The following is an 11,031-nucleotide window of genomic DNA, read 5'->3' as shown; positions in this document are numbered from 1 at the left end:
GAGATTATTATTTACTTGCATTAAAATGTACCAATTTCAAAGGTACAGTTTGATTAATTTTGGTAATTGTATACCAGGTGTAACCACCACCACGACCCAGATATAGAAAAGTTACTTACCCTTTAAAAGTTTTCCATCCCAATTTGCCCCAATTCAGTTTTGAGACACTTTATTGAGTTTTACTGCTTTCTCTAACATCGACTCTCCGGGTGATTTAGGAAAGTCACTTTACCTCTCTGGATGTGTTTTTGCTTTTATAACATGAAAAATGCCAGAACAGATGTGTTACCAAGGGCCCTTGCAATACTTTCAGAAAATGAGGGGGTAGGGTAAGGGCGGGAATCTCAGCCTTGCGTCCTCATTCTTCACATAGCACACGCACGTGGCAGATCCTAGTGGGAAAAGCCTGTGGTCGCATCAGAGAGAATTAGGTTTCCATCTCCTCTCTTGCTAGTGTGTGTGTAACCTTTTGTAAGCATCAGCTTTCTCATCTCCAATATCAGGCTTATTAACAAGGCCTATTTGTTTACTGTTGTGAGGATGAATTGAGATGCACCGGCAGCCTTAAATGTTAGTTGGTATTTGTATTATGGCATAATAGAAAGGCACTGCATTCAACCATCTCAGTTACTACACGTTTATGCAGGCTGATTCTCACAGCCACGCCTGTCGTACAAGCGCGACGTAAAGCGGGTCTGCTTTATGGCACCCTGCTTCCGCCGTAAAGCGCCGTTGGCAATCCCGCGTGAGTGGGTTGACGAGACGACTTCCAGGTGAAAAACGCGATTCTTGGAGGTTGGCTGACTTGACGTCTTCCCCATGGGCAAACGCGGGAGCCGGAGCCGGAGCCGGAGCCAGAGCCAGCTGCTCAACTCCCTAACTAAAAGGCAGAAGAAGCATCTAAGGGATTTCGGCGAGGAGCATCCCTTCTATGACAGGTATGGAGAGGCGAGGCTGGGACCGGCGCTGCCGGCGTCCTTTCCCGGTGGGAGCCCGCGTGTCCCCGCGTTTGGTCCGCCGGTGCCCCGGGGGTAGTGACAGGGCAGCTCCCGCCGCGTGCCACGCTGCCCCGGCGCCGGCCTAGCTCGCCCGGGGATCCTGGCGGCTTCCCGCCTGAGATGGGGTTCTTCGCCGGTCTTCCTACCCTTTGTTGAGCCTGTAGTTTTATGCTAGACGGCACGTCTCCTGTGTGGCGACTGGGCAGAGATTTTATAAGCTTGTGTTCGTTTTCTATGTTTTTAAAGAATTGCTTGGGGGCTTCCCTGGTGGCGCAGTGGTTAAGAATCCGCCTGCCAAGGGAGGGGACAGGGGTTCGAGCCCTGGTCCGGGAAGATCCCACATGCCGCGGTGCAAGTAAGCCCGTGCGCCACAACTATTGAGCCTGCACTCTAGAGCCCGCGAGCCACAACTACTGAGCCAGGGTGGTGCAACTACTGATGCCCACGAGCCTAGAGCCCCTGCTCCGCAACAAGAGAAGCCACCTGTCGCCGCAACTAGAGAAAGCCCGGGCGCAGCAACGAAGACCCATAGCAGGCAAAAATAAATAAATAAGTTAAAAAAAATAAAAAAAGAATTGCTTGGGACCCTCGACATCACCTATCTATTCAATGACCATGAGGAAACTAATGTTTGGGTAGTTGTGGGTTCCTCTCTAAGTGTCCAGACTCTCAGTTATGATCTTAGTGCTCATCCCACCCCTTTGGGCTGCTTTATCAACAGTTAGAGGGATAGTCTACTTAAGAAATTTGCTAGAAAAGGTGAACCCCGAGGGCTTTTATTTGCCAAAATTTCCCATCTTTTGGATGAGAGCCTGTTACTGTGTGACTGTAGTATTTGTCATGTGGTCTTGTTAGACTTTTTCATTCGTCTCTTATTATCTATTTGGCATATCCTTCCAAAACCTGTCCAAATGCATATGGAGTTTTTACTTGACAATAGATATGATGTAGTTATAACGGTATAGTCTGCCATGTTCATTTAAAGTTGTATCATTAGACTTTTCCTAATTGCTACCTACCAGTAGTTAAAGTTTAACATTGCCTGTTTCTTCTCAGGGTTTCCAGAAAGGAAGCAAAACCACAGACTTGTCAACTGGTAATGCTTTATACCTTCTTTATGATAGTAGATTCTGGACTGTTACTTTTAAGATTATATATGGTAGTAAAGTTTGGCTACATTTCCACTCTCTTTGATTTTAGATGTAAGCTATACTTTAGTAATATTGCTTAGTTTTAAGTGCAGATGTCTGTTAAAATGCCATTGTGATAACTAATATAGTATAGAGTATGAAACTGTCCTGAGAGATTAGCCTGTTAGAACCTGTTAAGGAGGCTTACCAGAGGGCTCTTGGTGAATCCTAAGAGGGAATGTCATGTTTGCTTAACATAAAATAGAGTGCAAAATCATCAAAGGTCTTATTTCATTACCACAGACTCAGAAATAAAGTACACTTTTTTGTTGTAAGTTTTCCTGTTGCTCCTTTAAAGGTGCCAAATGTCTGACACATAGGTTAGATCGCCTTATAACCTAAAGCTCCGTGTGTTTAGTTTGCTGTCTTCCCATGTGGAACATGAGCAGTTCAAAGAAGAGGAAGCGCTTCTAGAATCATAGCTAGATTAGCTGTTTGAAACAAATTTGGTGCTCGGTCTGGTTGAATAGATAGGACTGGATATTTGCAGAAAAGCTAGTTTTTATCTAGAAAAGTCTGAACTTGGTTCCACTGTGGGCCTGATGATAGTCGTGGGGTAGCAACAAGAACAGTATAATTTTTGTTTTTAAAATCCCCATTTTCCTTTTAGTCGGAGAGTTTATAGATACTTCAAGTTCTGAAAGTGAAGCATAGAGTGAACCAGAACAAGTTTCTGGTTACAACAGACTACTTGCCACATTAAAGGATGTCTCCAAGGAAGATGTGGAGGAGGAAGAGGAAGAAGACAGTGTTCTAGATGAGACAGAAATGAATCTTGAAGATGGCGAGAGTGACGTCATTGTGGAGGAAGAGCTGGCAGTGGAGTCCACTGACATGCAGAAGAGTGAGTGTCTCTGATGTGGGTTTATCATCTTTGCAGGGACCACAGACAGATTGCCCCAGGGGCAGGGTGCCTTGTACCACAGAGCTGGGTGAAAGCACATGGATTCAAAGCAGAGATTCTTAACATTGTTGGGCTCTGTGATATCTTCAAGAATCTGATGAAAACAGGACCCTGTGGCCATAAAAATGCAGAAATGACATTTTTGCTTATGATTTCCAGGATTTCATCAATCCTACTTCAAATTCTCCTGATTGAGAGGAAAGGGAACATAATTCTGTTTTTGTAATGGTCTCAATTTATGAAAGAGATGATTGTTCCTGCCTTAGAGGAACCAAGTTGAATGGAAGATAGACATAAAATATACAAAACTTTTCAAGCATCAAATCTGAATGGAACCGATAAATATAAGGTGTTAAAGAGATGCAAAGTGGTCACATGCTGCCAGGGTAGATTAGGGGAGGCTTCAGAGAAGAGCTGGGACTGAAAGCTTAAAGGAACTCTGTCTCACTCAGACATCTAGGTGACTATTTTTTTAAAAATTATTATTAATTAATTTATTTTTGGCTGCATTGTGTCTTTGTTGCAGTGCGCCGGCTTCTCACTGTGGTGGCTTCTCTTGTTGTGGAGCATGGGCTCTAGGCACGTGTGCTTCGGTAGTTGTGGCACACGGGCTCAGTAGTTGTGGCTCACGGGCTCTAGAGCACAGGCTCTGTAGTTGTGGCGCACGGGCATAGTTGCTCGGCGGCATGTGGGATCTTCCCAGACTAGGGCTTGAAACCACGTCCCCTGCATTAGCAGGCGAATTCTTAACCACTGTGCCACCAGGGAAGTCCCCATAGGTGACTTTTTAATTTAACTTTAAAATCAACTTTATTGAAGTATGAATTACATTCAACGAGGTGTACCCGTTTTAAGCATGTAATTTGATAAGTCTTGACAAATGTGTATATCTCTATTGTCGTCGCCAAAGTCAAGATACAGAACACTTCCAATACCTGCAAAAAGTTCCTTCTTGTCCTTTTACAGTCAGTTTCCCAGGCCTGGCATCAGGCAACCACTGACATGCTTTCTTTCACTATGTATTAGTGTTTCCTATTCTAGAAATTCATATGAATGGAAGCATACAACAAGTACCCTTTTGCACGTGGCTTCTTTGGCTCCTCATGTTGTTGTGACTCATCCGTGTAGCTCATATTAGTAATTCATTTCTTTTTATTACTGGAATAGTAGTCCATTGTCTGAATATATCTGGGTAACTTTTTATATTCTATTATCTTAATGCCTACTTGCCTTACTGTATTTTTTTCTATACTTTGAGGTGTCACACACCATTCTTAGTATTTTCATTCATCACTTGGACTCGGATAAAAAAATCGTCGCCTCAGACTTAGGGATTGTTTTAATTTTGTTGGTTTTCCAGTTTTCTTTCATGTTTTAGGTTTTTAAAAATGAAAAGTTTGGCTTTTTAAATTATAAAAGTAATATATATTTACTGTAAAAATTTAAGAGGGTAATATAGTTAACGTATATCTCCTCCACCGTGGGATGAACACCTTTAACATTTTATAGAACCTTCCAGACTACTTTTTTATGGATATATGAGTGAATATATGTTTGTGTGTATGTGCATAATGGCCTCATACATTTCTGTAAGTTACTTTTTTCTTTAATAATATAACGTGTGTAACTGTGGGTTACTGCCGCTAGAACCCTGGTGTCCAAACTCCCAGGCCAAATCTCCTTCTACTACATTCCACTACCATGGGGAGGTTTAAAAAAGAAAGGGAAAGTATGAAGGGTGATTTTTCCATAAATTAAATCAACTTGAAAAGGCGCATTTGGAGAGTCAGAGAGTACTGATACTGTTAGAAAGAAGAAAGGTTTAAAAGCTGGTTAAATCTCATTCAAAAAAAAATCCATATGTACCACATTGTAAAAAAGAGAAGGAAGACGGCATTCATGATTACTGGGCTGGCAGGGTAGGGGACAGTTGCATGCTGGGGGTGACTCTCGTACTGGCTCTTCCACTCTTCACACTTGTGCTCGGCCAGGACCAGGGACCGCTGAGGGAGATCAGAGGAGAGGGTGGTGCCTTGGGGGTTCCAGGGAGTTGTGCAGCTGGCTCCCTTGCCACCCAGACTGCCCCAGGGTTCCCAGCCCCAAGGATTATGGAGCATCCCCACACCTGTTTGCTCTGCAGTTGCTGTTCTGCAACACATTTTCTCCTCCAGCACTTTCTGCAGTGTCTCCTTGGCCTTCTGCTCATGGCTGTTTTTCTGGTCTTGCATCTGTAATAGCAACTTATTCATTCCCCAAGAAGTGTATTTCTGTAAATTTGAGGCAATTCAACAAATACACATTGACCTACTGTGTGCTAAAGCCTGAGCAGGGATACAGAAATGAAAAGAAATTGGTCCTTGCTCACAGGGCAGAGATGTCAGTAATCTGGTGGACCTTCTTCCAGGCTGGAGGCAGGCAGGGAGGGTCCCTCAGGTGATGTGAGAGGTGAGTGGGGATAAAAAACTGCCCTGGGCATGCTGGGCCTCCTCCCCTAGGCCTTCCACAGACATTTGAACTCCGACATTTCCAAAGGGAAATCATCTTTCTAAACCTGCTCCTATCTCAGTGGCCAGCATCACCACCCACCCAGTCTCCCAAACCCTAAACCAGGGAATCATCCTTGATTTCTCTCTCACCTTCTTCAAGGAATCAGTTCCTCATCAAGCTCTGTCAAGTCAGCGTCTTTAACGGCTCCTTCGTTACCTGTATCCTCTATCCCTACCGCCACCTCCTTAGTTCAGACCCTAGTGACACTATTATATGGATTATATAGAGACTATGTGTTATCTTCATGCCTTGCCTCCCTCCAAACCCTTTTCAGTCCTGCAGCTAGAGGGTTCTTTCTAAAACTTAAATCTGATCCCATCTCAACCTGCTTAAATCTCTCAGTGGTTCTCAGTGTTCTAAGAATCAGGTCCAAACTCCTTGGCATGGTTCCTACTTACAAGCCCAGACTTTCATCTCATGCTGCCTCCACGCAAGCTGAACTGCTTGTAGGTCCCCTAAGCACTGTGCTTTTCAGCCTCTGCCTTTGCCCATAAAGCTTCTTCTGCTTAGAGTATCTTGACCCACGCTTCTCACCTGGTTAATTTCTACCCATGTTCAAGATTCAGCCCTAGAATCATAAATTCTGATAAACTTGGCCAACCATACCTACCCCCCGACTCTTTATGGATTAGGCAGTTTTACTGGTGTTCACATAGTATCTATATTTCTGATCTATTGACTCATCTGTCTCCTTTAAGGGATTGTAAACTCCTTTGAGGCAGGGAGCATTTTTATTTTTGTATTTTTTGTATTTTATTTATTTATTTATTTATTCATTTATTTTTTATTAGTTTCTGCTTTATAACAAAGTGAATCAGTTATACATATACATCTGTTCCCACATCCCTTCCCTCATGCATCTCCCTCCCTCCCACCCTCCCCATCCCACCCCTCCAGGCGGTCACAAAGCACCGAGCTTTTCTCCCTGTGCTCTGCGGCTGCTTCCCACTATCTATCTACCTTACGTTTGGTAGTGTATATATGTCCATGCCTCTCTTTCGCTTTGTCACAGCTTACCCTTCCCCCTCCCCATATCCTCAAGTCCATTCTCAAGTAGGTCTGTGTCTTTATTCCCGTTTTACCCCTAGGTTCTTCATGACATTTTTATTTTTTTTTAATTCCGTATATATGTGTTAGCATACGGTATTTGTCTTTGTCTTTCTGACTTACTTCACACTGTATGACAGACTCTAGGTCTATCCACCTCATTACAAATAGCTCAGTTTCGTTTCTTTTTATGGCTGAGTAATATTCTGTTGTATATATGTGCCACATCTTCTTTATCCATTCATCCGATGATGGACACTTAGGTTGTTTCCATCTGCGGGCTATTGTGAATAGAGCTGCAATGAACATTTTGGTACATGTCTCTTTTTGAATTATGGTTTTCTCAGGGTATATGCCTAGTAGTGGGATTGCTGGGTCATATGGTAGTTCTATTTGTAGTTTTTTAAGGAACCTCCATACTGTTCTCCATAGTGGCTGTACCAATTCACATTCCCACCAGCAGTGCAAGAGTGTTCCCTTTTCTCCACACCCTCTCCAGCATTTATTGTTTCTAGATTTCTTGATGATGGCCATTCTGACTGGTGTGAGATGATATCTCATTGTAGTTTTGATTTGCATTTCTCTAATGATTAATGATGTTGAGCATTCTTTCATGTGTTCGTTGGCAGTCTGTATATCTTCTTTGGAGAAATGCCTATTTAAGTCTTCTGCCCATTTTTGGATTGGGTTGTTTGTTTTTTTGCTATTGAGCTGCATGAGCTGTTTATAAATTTTGGAGATTAATCCTTTGTCAGTTGCTTCATTTGCAAATATTTTCTCCCATTCTGAGGGTTGTCTTTTGGTCTTGTTTATGGTTTCCTTTGCTGTGCAAAAGCTTTTAAGTTTCATTAGGTCCCTTTTGTTTATCTTTGTTTTTATTTCCATTTCTCTAGGAGGTGGGTCCAAAAGGATCTTGCTCGGATTTATGTCATAGAGTGTTCTGCCTATGTTTTCCTCTAAGAGTTTGATAGTTTCTGGCCTTATATTTAGGTCTTTAATCCATTTTGAGCTTATTTTTGTGTATGGTGTTAGGGAATGATCTAATCTCATACTTCTACATGTCCCTGTCCAGTTTTCCCAGCACCACTTATTGAAGAGACTTTCCTTTCTCCACTGTACATTCCTGCCTCCTTTATCAAAAATAAGTTGAGCATATGTGCGTGGGTTTACCTCTGGGCTTTCTATCCTGTTCCATTGATCTATCTTTCTGTTTTTGTGCCAGTACCACACTGTCTTGATTACTGTAGCTTTGTAGTATAGTCTGAAGAGGGAGCATTTTTAAAAAAATAAAATTATTTTTGTAGGCTTGGGGATCTGAACAATATTCAGTAAAGTCAAGTTTTAAAAATTAATACATTTGTATTTTTAGAATTTCTCCTGGCTTCAAGGTCAAAAAGACAAAGACACAAGAGCAGCTTTGCAAATTCACTGGGGGTCTTGCCTTTCCAGTGCTTTTCATCTTTACGCCCTGTGATTTTTGGGAAAGCAGGAGCCTCTTACTGTCGCTTCTGGGTTACCCAACTGGGTAAGAGATAGTCTAGATAATGCAGATTTAGAGTTCAATATCAAATCATTTCCATTTAGCTTTGGAGTCATCTGAAAATTTGGATTTAAATGTTGAGTGGGTCTTATGTTCTTGGAATTGTCATTAGAAACCAGATACAGGAGTTACTGGTTGAGATCATACATGGTTATGTCCAGGTTATTGGACTTAACCATGCTGGTCACTGACCAGCTTTATCCCCCTTTGAAAACGAGTAGACTGGCATTCTGGATTATATGTCAGTCTCTTACGAGCTTGGTTGGCATTACTGAAAAAATAAAAGTTGTGGATCCACAAACCCATAGACTCTATAGGCTATGTTCCGCTGTAGAATTCTAACTACATGGCGACCTTATCTTCCTAACATCAAGTGGGAGCAGTCTGGCCGGTCCATCTCGTTCTCTTGATCTTGAGTCCTCTGCAAAAGACATCCCCCTTTTCTGCACCAGCACATACGTCACAGCCCTGAAGAAAGTGTAGACATCTGAGATAGGTTAACAGTGGGGGAGGGCTGATATCCCGTGAACAGACACATAAATGCCTGTTAGACCTGGAAATTGAAAACCAGAGAGGCGGGGCCACACTGGTTTTGGCCCAGGCCACCAGCCACTGGTGTTCCCAGCAAAATGTTCCCAATGTGGGAGTTTGAGGAAGCAGGGAAAGGCAGGTGGTGTGAGTTTATTAGGACTTGAGGCCCTCAGCCTCGCACTGAGGCCAGCTGAACCCCCAGAGCGTGCTTCCTGCCCTCCTATGGGCTGCTACTCCTAAAGGTACTTGGTTTCAACAGTTATTTGTGCATCAGATTAAAGACTGAAGGGAGAGGGAACAGCAAGCCTAAATTCTTCATATCATACGCCACCTCCCTTTCTCTTCTTATTATATAAGCAATTCATGTGAAAAACAAATAAGGCAAGCAAAACAAAACAAAATTACCTGAAGTCTTGCTATCCAAAAGTTACCATTAGTATTTTGGTGTATACGTGTTCCAGATTTTTCTTTATTTTCAACCCTTCATTAAGGCCATTGTTGTCTTGACAGATGATGCTGGCACAAGCACTTGAGATGAGGCTCCTCTTTTTAAAATACTGTATTTGCATTTGGCTTAGTTTCTCTCAGGCCCTGCCTTGCCTGGTCCCCAACATGGTGTTTTCTGCTGCAGTCTCTGTAAATTGGAGTTGGGGTGATGGTGCGGTCAGGCAGGGCTGTGTGTATCTGTGTCTGTACGAGGGAGGGCGGGCACACTTTCCAGTGTTTCTGGGCAACAAGCAGGCACTCACTGCAGTTTCCTATCCCTCAGGCCTGGGCTGTGGAGACAGGGGAAGTACCAGGAAGGGGTGGACGACCCCGACCCAGCTAAATTGAAGGCCCAGCTCCGCTGTGCGCTCAACAAGAGCAGGGAATTCAACCTGATGTACGACGGCACCAAGGAGGTGCCCATGAACCCAGTGAAGATATATCAAGTGTGTGACATCTCCCAGCCCCAGGGCTCTATCATTAACCCAGGTGAGGCCCCAGCTGCTGGGGAGAAGGTGGACAGTGTGCCAAGTTCCGGGCTGGACCCTAAAAGCGATAGTCGACTTGAAAGTCGCCTCGCTTACAAAGTTGAAGACTGGTAAACAAAGCAAGAAATGCTGTCCCTAGAAAGAACCCAGAGAACAAAAGATATAAACTCAGCACAGTCTTCCTGCCCACCCAGTGGAACAGTAAAGCATTAGAAAGAAGAGGGGGTATTGAGTTCTATAAAAAATAACTTCTCTTGGGACTCAACACTGAGAAGAGAGGCCAGGTAGTTTAGAAGAAGGAGGGCTTAAAACTTAGAAGGTCTGAGTTATAAACCTCGGTCTTTCCATTTCACTACTTGTGGGACATTGAATCAAGTCATTCAACGTTTTGAGCCTCAGCTTCTTCCACTATAAAATCTGGGTTCTCATCTTTCCTGCGTATTTCAAAGGCTGTTGTAAGAATCAATTGCCATGACATTATGAAGGCTATTAAGTTCTCTTTATAAATGATGGGTAAGTGATCATTTAATTTGTATGGTATTTTTTCCTAGGAGAATACCACCTGATCCCTATATTTACTCAATGTTTAGCCAGTTCTGACTAAGAGCCAGATAATTTAGACTTGATCTCCAGTGAATCTAGTGAGGCTCTGCCATGAGGGAAGGGTCTGTCTTCACATTAAGCTTATAAAGGAGAGAAGCTGTGCTCCTTGGGTCCTTAGAAGGGATGCGAATGTGTAGAAAGGGGTTTAGAGTAGGAATTAAAAGATTTCTAGGAGAAGGGAGTAGGGTCTGCAGCTCCTGGATAGGGGAGGGGATGAGAGCTTGCACTGGGGCTCCGTAGGAGGAGCTGGGAGTGGGGTGAACACCCTTGGTTCCCACTCTTTGGCATTGAGGGTGCACACTGAACCCAAGGAACCTCTGTGCTGGCAGTGTCTAGCTTGAACAGTGGGTCAGCTGCAGGGATGACAGTGCAACGTGAGCGCCTCACTTTTGACCTTTGTGTGTGTGTGTGTGTGTGTTTCTCGGGTAGGATCCACTGGATCTGCTCCTTGGGATGAGAAAGATAATGGTGTGGATGAAGAAGATGAGGAAGATGAGCTGAACCAGTCACAGCACCACGTTCCCATCCAGGACACCTTCCCCTTCCTGAACATCAATGGTGAGTGGGGTTGGGGGTGGGACAGAGGCATGGAGAGGATGTAAGGGGCTTTGATTTTGCAACCGTTGACACCATATCCACCATTGCACTGGGAGCAGCGACCAGGCCCTGGGGCCAGGCTGCCAGTCTGTTAGCAAGT

General features: G+C 43.7%; 1 protein-coding gene across 1 annotated transcript; it reads left to right on the top strand.

Moving 5' to 3' along the window:
• Positions 1-9,439: 9,439 nt before the first annotated feature.
• Positions 9,440-10,953, top strand: LOC308611335 (interferon regulatory factor 6-like). The gene is made up of 2 exons (XM_081260158.1): positions 9,440-9,732; positions 10,764-10,953. The coding sequence occupies exons 1-2, from the start codon at positions 9,639-9,641 to the stop codon at positions 10,934-10,936; spliced, it is 267 nt and encodes an 88-aa protein (XP_081116284.1). The 5' UTR covers positions 9,440-9,638; the 3' UTR covers positions 10,937-10,953.
• The last annotated feature ends 78 nt before the right edge of the window (positions 10,954-11,031 follow it).

Source organism: Mesoplodon bidens (assembly GCF_964165515.1).
Source record: "Mesoplodon bidens genome assembly, contig: HAP1_SCAFFOLD_960, whole genome shotgun sequence".
In the NCBI taxonomy this organism is placed as follows: Eukaryota; Metazoa; Chordata; class Mammalia; order Artiodactyla; family Ziphiidae; genus Mesoplodon; species Mesoplodon bidens.
The sequence above is the reverse complement of the archived record's forward strand: the minus strand, read 5'-3'. Positions and strand labels throughout refer to the sequence as shown.